This window comes from Camelina sativa, chromosome 5, assembly GCF_030686135.1.
Source record: "Camelina sativa cultivar CO46 ecotype springtype chromosome 5, ASM3068613v1".
Taxonomy (NCBI): domain Eukaryota; kingdom Viridiplantae; phylum Streptophyta; class Magnoliopsida; order Brassicales; family Brassicaceae; genus Camelina; species Camelina sativa.
In genome coordinates, this window is record NC_141884.1 from 34,743,732 (window position 1) to 34,758,252 (window position 14,521).

Here is a 14,521-nt window from a genome sequence, read left to right on the forward strand (position 1 = left end):
ATAACAATTAGAGGAATTATCCTGACGTAATTATTCTTTGCCATAAAGCTAAGAGAACTTTTCTGTACAGCCATGTTTAGCGTTTTGGCAATGGACAATGACTGCTTCGACAAATCTATCCATTATTCGAGATCTAGAAAATAACCAAACCGCTGAATATGCTAGATCAATAGTTGTTCTCCTGATCTAGAATAATGGAGAGAATTATGAAAGCCGTAATTGCCCCTTGCCCAAAAGCTAAACATGAATGCAGAGAGAAGTCTCTTATTGTGATGAATTAATTCATCAAAAGGATTGTGATTCCTCTTTGTGCTATTGTCCTAAACCAAACTGCAACTACTCGAGCATGTACAAAGATCTCTCTGGTCATTACATTGCTAATTACAAGGTGGGATTCAACTGTGTGTGTTTATATATATATATATGTGTGTGTTTTAAGAAAAATAAACTGGAAGTAGATTCAAGTCGGATATGTATATCATGTTTCTCAAAAATCAAAATATTTGGATTCTTATCCAGAAATTTCGTATATCATCTTTATGATCATATTGTGTTAGATCTCAAATAATTTTTCCACCATTACAGATGACCTCGAATTGTTTATCTAATGATTTTTTTTATTTAGAAGATGTTTTATATTACATTTTGATGAATTTATTTATCTTTTCATTGAAAATTCATGAGTCAAAACAAAAACATCAAGCTATTAAACTAAGATAATCAATGAGTATTCAGTAATAAGAAAACCGAAAAGTAATGCAAATAATTTTAAAAAACAGTTAAATAATTTGAATATAAAAGATCCTAAACTAGCGCATACCTTCTGCAAATGAATTGAATCAGATACGAGGTTTCTTCAAATGAATTGAATCAGATACGAGGTTTCTTCATTGATGCGTTTGAATAATCCCAAACTTTCTTAAGCTATGTTTTTGCTAAGTTTGTAAGAACAAAAAATACGGCGGATATGATAAACACATTAAAAAAAGTGTTGGATCCTTTTATAATAACAAAATGTTAACCTAGGTGACAAAACGATGGGAAAATGTAAAACGACGTCAAATATATTTATTTACACGACGTCGTTTGGCATGTTTTAATTTTGTGTTGCTTAGACTAATTAGTTCTAAAAAATCTTTAGGATGACGTATACAATCATCTAAAACCAATCTTTTAGTCTTCTAATATACGATGTCGTGATGTTTCAATACTTGCTTTGTTTAAGGTAAGATTTTGATTACGTAAAAAGTTATTTAATTCAAAAATATCCATATCACTAAATCTAGGGGTGTATTGAAACTAGGATTTTAGATGATTTTGGTTTTTTGTTAAAATCCCTTGTTATTCAAATTGAGATTTTAAAATCTGTTTACAAATCTCATGTTATTGAAACTGCACTTTATGTTAAATCATTTAAAATCACTCACAATCTCCTGTTATTCAATCAACTATATATGAAAATCATATCAAATCTCCTGTTATTCAAACTAAACAATGTCTTTTTAAAAAAAATCAGTAAAAGGATTTTGTAAGACTTCTGATACCTTTCTAGTTGAAAAATAGAGCTGAGAAAATCACACCTTCTGAAAGTGGGATTTAAAACAAAAATTTATTAACAAAAAATTGCAAAATTAATCAAATCATAGAGAGTTGACATCAAACGGGCGGTTCAAGCAGCTAGACCGCTTCTACCTATTCTTGGTTTCCTCATCTTCCCTTTCATTTGGAGTGTCCCTAAGTTCTACATAATTATTAGAATTACATCGCCTAGAATTCTAAATAATCTGCTACTTCCCAGGATTAACGATGTTATTTATTTCTCTTAGTTTTGGATTGGTAAAGAGCTATGACATGTGCCTTTCAATGTTGAAGAAGACATTGATTCTCGAAGAAATAAAAAAATCCCAGGTATCTTATGGACCTACACATATTTTGAGCCATTATTTTGAAGTTTTGACTTTTGGTTGGGCTAATTTTTATATTAGCAGTTTGCACAAATACTATCAATACTTAAGGCTGTATATAAATTCCTGCCAAAGTAAGTATTTCTCTTGAGTTACTTTTGTTAATCTTCATATTCTGTTCCAGTTTTTTGTGACCAATGACTATTACGTATATGGGTGCCTTTTGTGTTTAACAAGTCGAGAAAGAACGGAAGAACGTGCTTTTGTGTGAGAATCTCTTAAAATCACCAACAAATATTTTTTAAATTTTCACTAAAATTCATCAAATCACAAATTATTTTTCTTTTTTAGAAATAGAAAATGATAGCAAGTTCACTAAAATACCTTAAACCCCAATTAAATCTCCTAAAATCCAAAATATCTTAAATCCTTCAAAATCTTCAGAATCTCTTAAAATCACCAACAAATATTTTAAAAATTTTCACTAAATTTCATCAAATCACAAATTATTTTTCTTTTTTAGAAATAGAAAATGATAGCAAATTCACTAAAATTCCTTAAACCCCAATTAAATCTCCTAAAATCCAAAATATCTTAAATCCTTCAAAATTATCAGCCCCCCCCCCCCCCCCCCCCCCAAATGTAGCGTCGATCAGTCTATTCGTAACATTTAAAAAAAAAAATTGCAAATTTTCTTGTAAATAAATTCTCGAATAAACAAAATTTAAGAATTGATGTCAAACTTTGATTTTAAAAGTGGGTGTTGTTTAAGTGTAAGGATCCTCACAACTTCGACTAGGCATAATACTTGGAAGAAACAATTTTTAAATTCTATAATAAGATATTTTTTCTTCTTTTTTTCTTAGGATATATATACTAATGTAGCCTTTCCATATATATATCCTATACTATGTTACATGTCTCTAAAGAGCTAATGTGCGTTGTATAAGTTTTTATTGTTGTAACTTGTAAGTTCGGGAAAAAACCAAAATTCTTGTTTATCGTTCACTCATTATCTTATTTAATGACAATTAATAGTTAAGTGGAAACTAGTAATATACAAAGACGCAACATAGGGTTTTGTCCGGTAAAATGACTACACTACTAGATTCTGAAAAAAAAAACAAAATAAATCATTCACTTTTGTGTCCCTTTTATCTTGTCTTAAGGTAATTTTATTGGTTTCACTAACTGTAATTCACAATTATTTTGTATAACTAAATCTAGCGCCAGTTAATCTATCCATAAACTTTTACAATAAGCATACCTTGTTAATAATATCCCCTAATCAAACAAAATTAAGGAATTACATTATTTCAAGTGGGTGTTCTTTTAACGTAAAGATAACCGCATAAGATTTTGAGGGGAGAAAAAATTAAAATTCTATGATTAGATTTGTCTTCACTTTTCACATGTCCCCAAGAGCCAATATGCATAGTGTATTGTTATAAGTTTGAATAGATCGCTTTTTACTTTTTTTATCAATCCACTTATCATCTTATTTAATGGCAATTGATGTTAAGTGGAAACTAGTAATATACAAAGACGCAATCATGGGGTTTAATCCTGTAAAACAACTACACTAGATTCTGAAAAAAAACAAATCATTCACTTCGAAACAATATACTCACCACTGAGAGATATTATATCAAACCCCAAACTGATGTAACACAAACAAAGGCCTCCCATGTTGTCTCCCTCATAAGCCATTGTCATGCATTTGATGCCTCTCTTCTCCTTTCTCCATTCATCCTCTCACTCCAGTTCCTTGAGAAAGTCAATGTTGTCCACAAACACCTACAAAGCCGAAAGTCGCAAACTCAAAACGCGAAATTCAGAGCTCTTTCCATCAATATATGAATCTATCACAACACACCAATCTCTTACCGATTTCCAACCATCAGGATCCAGACACGCGGTGATCTTCGTGCTTATACCTGGTAAGGGACCAGGTTCCCTCGTGATTTTTCCCCCAAAGAGTTTTATAGCTTCTGCAGTTTTGTAAACGTCATCCGTGCCTATTGCAATCTGATAGTAATCAAATACAAGTAAACAAGTTAAAACTATGGACACCCTCCAGTTGTAAAGGAGTTTACACGAATTGTATGTCAAATGTTTCTCTTACCTGAGCATAAGCATTTCCTTTATCATATTCTGTAACACCATAGTTATATGTCAGCTCTAGGACAGGGAATTTATCTTCTGGACCATACCCCATCATGGCTATTGTGTACTGTAAATAACCACTTACGGTAAGTGAGTTTATACAAAAGACTAAATCAAACCGATAGAGAAAAACGCTAGTAGCAGCTTTTGCATGTAACAACATATAGACAATGGAAGTTTAAGGTCGCGTGGGTACTAAGAATTAGATTCGTGAGGCAGTTCAAGTTACCTTGTACTCTGGGTTGTCTCTTGTTCGCAGAAGTTCCATTCCAAAAGCCTATAAAGAAAGCAAGCACATATGATTAAAAGATAAGAACGCATTCTTATAAAAGAAGTATAAAATATATCAGATCAAACATATACTGTTCAGGCTATAAACTATCACATCTCAAAACAATTTCATAGGACAACTCACCTTCTCATAGAACTTTATGGCCCTATCGAGATCACCAACACGGAGCATAACTTGGCAAAGAGGTTCTGGTGTAGGACCTCTTTCCAAGAGTTCAAATTTATAACCATCAGGATCTTCAATGAATGCGATTACAGTTTTGCCACCTTTGACAGGACCAGGCTCCCGTGATACTTTACCCCCTTTGGCTTTTACAAGCTCTACGGTCTTCGCCACCTGATTGGAAAAAAAAAAAATTCACTTCTTAGAAATAAAACCATGTGGTGGAAAGAGTAAAAATCAGACACATCAAACACTGTTTCAAAGAAAGACATAAATTTCATATAGATTGTAGAGGCTCACATCGTCAACAGCAATACCAAAGTGACCAAAACCAGCGCCGACGTCATACTTGTCAACTCCATAATCTGTAAACAAACTTACATATTAAAAAAAGGCAAGCCAAAACCATCTTTACATAAAATGCATAGTCTTAGGGTTATTGGAGCTAAATGATCAACATATATGACTTACTATAAGTGAGCTCAATCACGAAGTGTGAATCTTCAGGTCCATAACCAAGGAAAGCATTAGTATATTTTTCTTCTGGTATATCACGCTTCCGTAAAAGCTTCATTCCAAGACATTCTGTGTAGAATCTGCAGCAATATTAGATGATTACATTAATCTTCAGAAAACTACTCAGAGATTAACCATCAAAGCAAAAATTCACAACAGAGTCAAAAACTTATGTACTTAATCGTCCGGTCCAAATCACCAACGCGATAAACAACATGAAGCATTCTTCTCTTGTCATTTTTAACCCAGGTGAGAAGATCATCTTGACTAGTAGCTGTGCTAGCTTGAGCTGCTTTACCAGATTCAGCCACTCCTAAACAGTTCACACTTCTTCTCAAAAGCTTATTAGCATTTAAACCAAAAAGCTGTGATTGAGGAACATCTGCAACAAAAATCAAAACAAGAAATGATAATTCTAAAAAAAAACTCATTCACGTTCAGCTCTATGACGTTATCACATCGGCCTAATTCAGAACCCTAGCTCTAGAATTCACTAATCAATTGAACAGTGATTGATTGATTCCGGATTGTATCTATATATGTGGAGGTGGTGGAGGGAGGGATGATTACGGAGAGTGCGAGAGAGATTTCTGGAGAGGTAAGAAACGGGGAAGCGAGGAGACGAAGAGGAGAAGCAGACGAGAGAAGGTCGGATTGAGGACGCCGCCATGGGAATGATCCTCACCATCTTCTTCTTATTCCTCGAGAGTCAAAGCTCTGTGTGTTTATGAATCTTCTTCTTCTTCTTCTTCAAGCGGTGGGTACTTTTCCTCCGTCGGAGAGGAAGTGACGACAACGGTAGAGATAAAGCTTTTTTATTATTTTATTTTTTTTGGAGATTTATAAGTAATAATAAATAAATTAAAAACATATGGACGATCCTCGTAATATTTCGACTTTATTTTCGGGTATTTTTCTTAATTAAATGATGCCTACAAAAAAAAAACAAATTAGTTAAACTACATTTGCTATTTAATTAATCAATTGGTGTTTATAATTATGCGATATATTCTAATTTTATAAATTTTATTTTGTAATATTATAGAATGGAATGGAGATTTTATTTTCCTGATATTTATGTTTCTAAAGGATATAACCTATCACTTCATTTTTATCATACGAGATAATATGATTTATTGAAGTCGAACTCCAGTGAAATAAAAATAGCAGACATAAGAAGTTATCTGTATTTTGGGTTATTTTAATAATAATGAACAAATATTTAATTATTTTTGGTATTTTTAATTTAAGTTTTTACTAACAACAAATAGGAATTTGTGTTGAGAAAAAAAAAATGTCATAACATTATATAATAATATAAAACCATTTTTTGTAGTAAAATTTTATAGAAATAGATAACCACAATATATATTTAGAGGTATATTTTATTCAAGCTTTTTAATGACACTAAAAGTAAAAGGAAACAAAAAAAAACTGCTACCTTCTATAAGTGAAGTCACAAATCTTTAACAATTTTCTCAAATTATTATCTCAATCATAAAACAATTATTCAGAAAAATATGATAATTAATTAAAAGAATCAAAGAAAAAATTCATTCATATAAGTAGTAAGAAATACAAAAATTGCTTTACAACCATTTTATAGGTGAGAGCATGATAATAGTAACGTTTCAAAAAATAGGTCTAGGCTGAACCGTTCAGCATTATTATGTACACAAAATCAAAAAATCAAAATCAAAGGATTTGAATCCATTCTCCAACACTGGGGACACCATTGTAGACGGCAGAGAGAACATAGTAACCAGGAGGAGCAACGTTTCCACTAGGAGGAGCAACGGCTTCGATCTTGTACTTATCACCACCAACGTTCTTGACATCTTTTATACCCAACATGAGCAGCCTCATGTTCATTGATACACTATGTGTTGTAAACGATGGTGCCAACATTGTCACCATGACATTCTCCTTTGGCACGTTTGGTTGTTTGAGCTCGATGTTGACGTCAAACTTTTGTCCATACTTGATCTGTTTTGGTGTTGCGGTGTTTATGATTCTTGGCCTCATAATGGCAAGAGCTGGGTCAAGGTAAGGTGGTAAGAATTTCTCGATACGGAGCTCGGTTGGGTACTCAACGTTGTATTGGTATCCATCGTTGGTGTTGCTTCCACCGACAAGAACTTTACCGTCAGGAAGAGCGATTGCGATGGAATGGTACATACGAGGGATAGTGGAAGCGGCGAGCTCTTTGAAACGTTTGCCTAAAGGTTTGTCAGGGGAGTACAATATTGGCGAAAAGTTTGGTTCTTTGGCTAAGTTCCAACCGGAGGATCCAAGTTTTGCACCATTAACGATAAGGACTTCTCCATTAGGAAGGAGCACGGTATCACTCATCACTCGTGACATTGGCATCATCTCTGTTTTCCATACAGGGTTAGGATCATTGATGCTTATCCTTGCACAATCTTTCAAAGCCGGATTGAAAATCTTCTTTTTCTCAGCACGGAAGAAAGCGTCATGCGTTGCACCACCACAAACGAGGACATCAGCAGGGATGACAGCCGGGTTTTGGACGTTGAGACGGATGGGGAGAAGAGCCGAGGAGGCAGAACCAGGGTAGTTACGAGTACCACCAGGGAGTTGAGGAAACTCTTTGAGCACTTTGTTCGTTTTCGGGCTAAGTAGAATGGATCGGTTGTTGGCGAAAATGAAGAGGTTACCATCAGTGTTGAGCCAGACAAATGGGTATAGATTGTTTTCTTCGGGATCATCTGTTTGTCTAAGAAGTTGCGAGTCATAGAGTTTCTTGTTGTTTTGTCCCTCGGGAAGGATATACTCGTAGTTGAGTGCGTCACGGCCTCCAACAACGATGAAAGTACCATCGGGGAGAGTGGCTTGTGTTGAGTACCATCTCCTTGCAGCGAGTGCCTGTGGGTATTCAATCCATACACAGTTGTCACACGTGGAAAGGTACCTTGCCGTGTTTGCTCCTCCTTGGAATCCTCCTGTGCTTACCAATGTCCCGTTTGGGGTTAAACCTCCAGACGAACACCATGTGTCTGTTGTCAGCTGTCATGTTTTTTATCATTAAATCCATCAGATCAGATCAAAACCATGACTAAATATAATCACGCTTATATTTAGACATGTGTATTGTGCAATGTGTGTGAAAAGTGATCACTCTATATATTTCTGTGTGTTTTAGCTAAAAATAGTAATAATGTTATACCGCAAGAGGCCTCATGGTTCCGGTGTTGATATCGATGAGGACAGAGTGAGCAAAACAATCAATTTTGTTAGCCTTTGGGTCGAAAACATGGCAAGGTACGCCAGGAGGCAGCTTGACTTGTGAAATTCTCCAAATGGTTGCATCGTAAAACTGGACTTTATTGATCAACGGCATCAAGATCGCGTGCATGGCTGATACACCAGAATTCTTCATGAACAACTCCCATTTTCCAGGCCAATTCATCTCAGGTCCAGCCGCGGCGGGTGCATTATCTTTCTCTTCTTTGCGTTTAGATTTTGATGGGTCTACTTCGATGACTTCACGTTTGGGCGTCGTCATGCCCTCTAATGAGGTACGATCATCATCGATTGAATCGTTGTCTACCTCTGAGACTACCTTGGAAACGGCTGCCACCAATACAATGATGGATAATACCCATATGAGCCTCCTTGACTCTAGCATTTTTTCAGAACTTTTTTTTTTTTGTTTTATTTATTTACAGTTATGTTTTGCTTGGGACAGTAAGAAATGATAGATGTTTTTAAATTGTTTGATGATTTTGTTTCTGGTGAAACATGCTTTATATATATTTGAAAATTTCTAAGTTTGATTTTGACTTGTGTTTATTTTTGACATTTCTTTAATTGGAATGAGTGGTTGGTAAATTATTTCCTCGATATTATTGTCTCTTTTTTTTTGTATGGTGGACATGCTTTTTGTACGTATGGTGGTCATGTGATAAGGAGAAAAAAAATGAGAAGCTATATTTGTTCTTTATCTCACGTAGGCTTCCCTGCGTTACCTTTGGCATGGAAACCCACAAATAATGATAGAGAAACTTTGACTATGAATGAAATTTACTCTTAGTTTTGGATGTATGCTTAGATTTTTGTTGTTTTACACTTAAATAGTTTTTAGTTGTAGACATTTCAATTTATACACATACTCCATAGTCAATTAAACCAATTCAGCCTAATCGATGTGTTTTTGTATATTTAAGCAAATTGAGCCAGAAAAGCAAAGTCAGCCAAGTTCAAACCACTGGTTCAGCCATTATCATGTTACCATTTTTATATTGAGAGAATTAAGAATAGTTCAAATCTTGACACTGTTGATTCGTTTACGTGAAATTTAACATTTCATACAACTCTACGGAAAACACAATCTTTATTTGATTATACAGACGTAGGGACTGTGTGAAAATACATTCATGGTTTGGCTAGCAGAGAGATCTCAATCTCTTGAAGTGTTTTGCCTTTGGTTTCAATCACGTTCCGCTTCACGAACATCACCGCCATTAAACAGAACGTAGAGAACATTGAGTATAGTAGCCGAGGACCAAGCTGTTCAAGCAACCTCAGAAAGAGTAAACCCACAAAGAAATTTATCACCTGTCCAACCAGAACCAACAAGGTTAAGCAACCAAAACACAATCTGTGGGATGATACAAAATGGACGAGTTTATTATTATTATTACCCAATGCACAGACATGCAGAAAGCCATAGCTTTGGCTCTAATTCGACTTGGGAAGATTTCAGGGAGGAGTAAACCTGGTACTGGACCAGCTCCTAAGGCGAATGTTAGCACGAATCTGTATCAAAAATCACAATTGTATTTAGTACAAAAAACAAAAAAAATGGAAAAACATACTTCAGTTTCAACAAACACTTACACAAGAGTGCCACCGACGGATAAACACAACGCCGAGAAATGTGGTAAGTAAGAACTTGTAGCACCAACTTGAAGTGCCATTGCTACTGCCTATACACATCAAAACGATTAATTTGATACAGGTTTAAATCATATCTGATGATAAGGAAATTTGAAAGAAAATTACAACACACCATGCCAATAAAACTCCAAAGAAGAAGAAGCTTTCTTCCTACTTTATCCATCAACACCATCGCGATTACGGATCCTGAAAATCAGAAGAGTGTTACAATCCAAGATCCATATAATTAAAAAGACAAAAGGAAAAAAAAACAACACTGGAGGAGAAGGTTATTGTACGTACCCAAGAGGTTTGAAACCCCAACAAAGATGTTGCCCAGATCCGATGGTACTCCGGCACTTTTGAAAACGGTAGAAGAGAAATAAAAAACAGCATTTATACCAGATAGCTGTTGCAAAGCAAACAGGGTTGATCCAATAAAAACAACTGCAAAAGGAACAAGTGAATAACAAAGTACTATACAGGAAACAATTAGACGCAACAATCAACATACATGTTTGCAGTTACTTTCTTGGAAAACAAAAAAAGTTATATACCTCTTGAATGCCGACCATATAACAGCTCTGAGATGCTCACGACATCTGGTTCATCCGTTCTGTCTAGGTCTAGTTTGTGTAATTCTGACATTGCTGTTTTCACATGAGACCCTCCGAGCAGCCTCTCAAACTCAGCTTCGGCTTCAGCTATCTTCCCTTGCTACATAAGACGATGAGCCTTTCAATCAAAATAGGAAAGGAAAGTGGAGCACTAGTGTAAACCAAAGTGCAGGAAACAGTCGTGTAGAGTTCACAAGTCTACGTGATGATTATAAGTAAAGCTGACCTTAAATAGCCACTGGGGAGACTCAGCACAGAGAAACATTCCCAGAGCGAGTACTGCAGCAGGTATCATAGATAGCCAAAAACAGACACGCCACCTGAGTATCATAACAGCTTAGATGATCAAAACTTGTTTTGCTTTAGAGAATCGTACAAAAAGTTCTGCTAAAGATAATGATAGATTCTATAAAAGGTAATACTTTCTTACCAACCAGGGATGTTATGGACTGGGATCCCTATAAACAGGGCTGCCATCAGTCCCAGACATGTAGCTATCTGTATGGAGCTTCCATATGTTCCCCTAACAAAAGCTGGTGATACCTACTTAAAATTTGGGAAATTTGCATAAGAAGGCAAGTGGCTCCAAACTTGGTTCAGAGTAAGATCCATAATCAGCGTGCATTGATATACCTCCGTCACGTAGAGTGCTGCCACAGGTGGCCCAAGACCCATGCCAGTCCCAACCAAGAATCTTCCCAAAAGCATGACAGCTAAACTGTTGCTAACTCCACTGAAAGAAACACATACTACCATTAGCAACTAAGAAATAAATCAAACTAACGGAAACAATGCCAACTCCTGCGAAAGGATCATGACTGAGTATGCATGACTGAGTGGGATCAGAATAGATAGGGGAGGCTTGAGAGATGGTAAGGTTGTTAAGCTACCCCTGGTTGGTTTGGGGGCCTAGGAGGGCTTGGGAGAGTTTATGGATCTCTACCAAAAACCTTAATAGAGTACTGGTTGGTTTGCATGATTTATCTTTCATTCAGCACTGTACGTCTTCTCTCAAAGAAATAAAGGAGAAAATCGAATCTGGACCTAACATATTGTAACTCTGAAACAGGATTTAGCTTCTGGTATGTTTGATTCGGTGAAACCATTTATGTACTCTAAAAGTCACCAGAAATATGCAGTATCAGTGCTATCTCTAATGAAGAAATTCCCAACACTAACAAGCGTAATAACATTGCCTTGTTTTGATTAAAATAGCTTTTGCATGACCAATTCGCAAGTCTAACTTAAAGAACACTAGCCAGGAAACACAACAAGATCTATCTAGGAGAAAAGCTAAAAGTCTGGCAACAGTTTCATAAGAATAGCTCAGAGGAAATCATGAAGTTACCTAACAAAAGCACCCAAAATCATAGGCAAAGCACAGAGCTGAAAGGCTCTCCGCCTTCCAAGGCCATCAGCAACTCCACCACTGAATAAAGATCCGATAAATGCACCACCAAGACAAACACTAACCACCAATCCTTCACAAATAAAGCAAACAGAACTTACAAAATCTAGTAAATGTAGTGATCATTTACCATGTAAATATTAAAAGTAATGAATACCTTCTGCTAATGTATCGCCACTAAAACCAAGGTCAGACGAAATGCTTTCAAGTGGCTCATTCACAACTCTGTAGCAACAAACAACTCTGTAACTAACAATGTTGAACTTAAAGAAGAAGAAAAAAAAAAGAGTAAAAACCAATCAGAGACGAACCCTAAGTGGTAACCAAATAGAAACGACGAAATCGTAGCGACAAGGACATGTGGGAGTGAACACTTCCATGAAGGATTCGTAGTTTCCAATTCACTATTCACCTCATTCTCTAATACACCTGAAGATAAAAAGGCACAGATTCTAAATTGGACGATTTAGCTAAAAACTTCAAAAACCAAACAAGTATTACAAAAACGATGCATGTGTGTGTGTTTGTGAGAGCGAACCTGAACTATCTTCGACGTCAAGCATCGGAGAGTAATCTCTCGACGACGTTCTCTTGTACATCGAGGATGTTTCTCGTTGCAGTCCCCACATACGTCACCTCTAAGACTAGATCGCCTGATTTCACTAAGTACGATTCAAATTACAACAAAAATTTCGAAATTGTGGGAAGAACACACAGCTATCAAATCAAAGCTTTAGATGCAGCGAAACTAAACACGAACGATTGTTGAGAAATCTGGATAGAGGAAGAAAGAAGAAGAAGAAGAAAATATACAGATCGGTGAGGGATGAGGAAACAGAGAGAGATCCGAGAAGCTTTTGCTTCTTCTTAGTTCTTCAATCTCATAAATGAGAAGAAGCATCCGTGGATGTGAAAGGTCGGTGGTGGTTCAATAGAGAGAGACAAGACGACAAATAAAATCTTTGCGACTCAAAATTTCATTTTTGCGTAGATTTAACGATTGGAATGATGCACGTGTCACCAGATTTATGTTGTTTACTACTTTACTCACAAACCGTATAAAAGTGTCTTCTCAGACTATGTATATTGGTTCTAAAATTACAACATCTATTTTTTTGTTTCTTTCTTTTACGCTTCGCAAATCTTCACTTTCATTCGCACCATAATCCAACACTTATATATATCACTTTTATCATCTACAATAGTTTTGTTTAATAAAAATTACAATATTTAATCTACCAATTTTATTTTATATTATTTAAGTTATTTATGTTTATATTTTGTGATCACATATTATTAATTTATATAATAATAATAATCTAAATAAATACCAACTACAGTTACAATTTTCCATTGTACATTTTTGTTAAATAACTTTTTATATTTATTTTGAAAAAAAATCATACAGTTGCATCTATTCATTATAGAATTGTATTTCTAATTTTTTTAAAAATCATACAGTTGCTTCTGTTCTTTTTGGAGTTGTATATTTCCACCATATCTTATTCACAACTTTTAATTCCAATAGTTATGTTTATCTAAATGTTTATGTCTTTTGAAATCTATATATATATATATAGTTGTTCGAGGAGATAATTTTTTTGTTTCATGCTGAGTCTAAATAATATGAATTTTAATATCTAATATCCAACATTACTTCTATAATCTAACTAAAGATTTTAGAAACGATTATAGAAATATAGCAATTTAATCAAGTTTAATTATATAACTTATAGTTGCATTTATTTATTGTAATTCTTAGTGAAATATGTGCTTTTAAAGATTTAATATTTAATATTTTATTTTTAGAAGTTGTATATTTTTATTGTAATTATTGGTTGATAAATTTTTACTCAAGATGAAGATTATTTTATTTTTAGAATTATTTTGCATTTAGTTATTATAATCTTCCGTTTGATATTCTCACTTAGTATCACTTCTTCATAATATTTTTATTAGTAATATAAATATCAATTAATGTTATGAACTTTGTTACTCTTTGATATAATTTTTCATAAAATATCGTATACTTATAATACATACAAAAAAAAATTACAAGGTTGCCTCGATTCATTATGACTTTTCAGTTAATAATTTTTAACTTAGAGTTGAGTTTCTTGTCATAATATTTTTTATTATAAATTTCCATTTTGATGGTTATGTGTTTTAATCTCACAATTATATATGTTTTATAGTTACGTAATTTTAGCCCTACTTATTATTTTTCTTCTTTTGAGATAATTGTTAATTTTATAATTAACATATATTTTCAAACTATTTTCTTACTTTCAAATGATTTTATAATAAAAAATTCTAAATTTGAAATTTAATTTAACTTGTTTTTCTTGAAATACTTCCCCCGCGACACCACGAGGGTCTGAGTCCTAGTCATATTTAAATCAAATGAAATTAAAATAAATAAAAAATAAATAAATTTATAAAATAAATCTTATTTTTGTTTTTATTTTAAAAAATATATAAATTGTTTGCAAATAATAAAAACAAGAAATAGAAATAACCATTATTAAAACACATATAGTACAATGATGAGAAACTT

At 34.1% G+C, this 14,521-nt stretch overlaps 3 protein-coding genes across 10 annotated transcripts; all 3 read right to left on the bottom strand.

Annotated features, from left to right (window-relative positions):
* Positions 1-3,370: 3,370 nt before the first annotated feature.
* On the bottom strand, positions 3,371-5,976 carry LOC104787728 (putative lactoylglutathione lyase, chloroplastic). Its single transcript, XM_010513343.3, has 9 exons — positions 5,611-5,976; positions 5,218-5,422; positions 4,996-5,120; positions 4,825-4,889; positions 4,486-4,698; positions 4,300-4,347; positions 4,030-4,137; positions 3,792-3,932; positions 3,371-3,701 (listed from the first exon to the last, which is right to left on the bottom strand). The coding sequence occupies exons 1-9, from the start codon at positions 5,726-5,728 to the stop codon at positions 3,660-3,662; spliced, it is 1,065 nt and encodes a 354-aa protein (XP_010511645.2). The 5' UTR covers positions 5,729-5,976; the 3' UTR covers positions 3,371-3,659.
* A 595-nt stretch (positions 5,977-6,571) lies between these two features.
* LOC104787729 (aldehyde oxidase GLOX1-like) lies at positions 6,572-8,787 on the bottom strand. The gene is made up of 2 exons (XM_010513344.3): positions 8,228-8,787; positions 6,572-8,067 (listed from the first exon to the last, which is right to left on the bottom strand). Exons 1-2 carry the CDS (start codon positions 8,687-8,689, stop codon positions 6,736-6,738), a joined length of 1,794 nt encoding a protein of 597 aa, XP_010511646.2. The 5' UTR covers positions 8,690-8,787; the 3' UTR covers positions 6,572-6,735.
* A 493-nt stretch (positions 8,788-9,280) lies between these two features.
* Positions 9,281-13,111, bottom strand: LOC104787730 (putative plastidic glucose transporter 2). 8 transcript variants are annotated; one of them, XR_015557707.1, is made up of 14 exons: positions 12,778-13,024; positions 12,503-12,626; positions 12,276-12,393; positions 12,122-12,189; positions 11,905-12,037; positions 11,190-11,289; positions 10,987-11,099; positions 10,783-10,876; positions 10,497-10,656; positions 10,243-10,348; positions 10,073-10,146; positions 9,901-9,989; positions 9,705-9,819; positions 9,281-9,618 (listed from the first exon to the last, which is right to left on the bottom strand). XR_015557707.1 is itself a non-coding variant. In XM_010513347.3 (14 exons), the coding sequence occupies exons 2-14, from the start codon at positions 12,591-12,593 to the stop codon at positions 9,436-9,438; spliced, it is 1,482 nt and encodes a 493-aa protein (XP_010511649.2). In that variant the 5' UTR covers positions 12,594-12,617; positions 12,778-13,015; the 3' UTR covers positions 9,281-9,435. The 8 variants fall into 8 exon arrangements, 4 of the variants coding, with proteins under 4 accessions (XP_010511649.2, XP_010511648.2, XP_019101591.2 ...); XR_015557708.1 differs by having other exon boundaries at positions 12,503-12,617; positions 12,778-13,022; XR_015557706.1 differs by having other exon boundaries at positions 12,503-12,617; positions 12,725-12,930.
* Between the last annotated feature and the right edge of the window lie 1,410 nt (positions 13,112-14,521).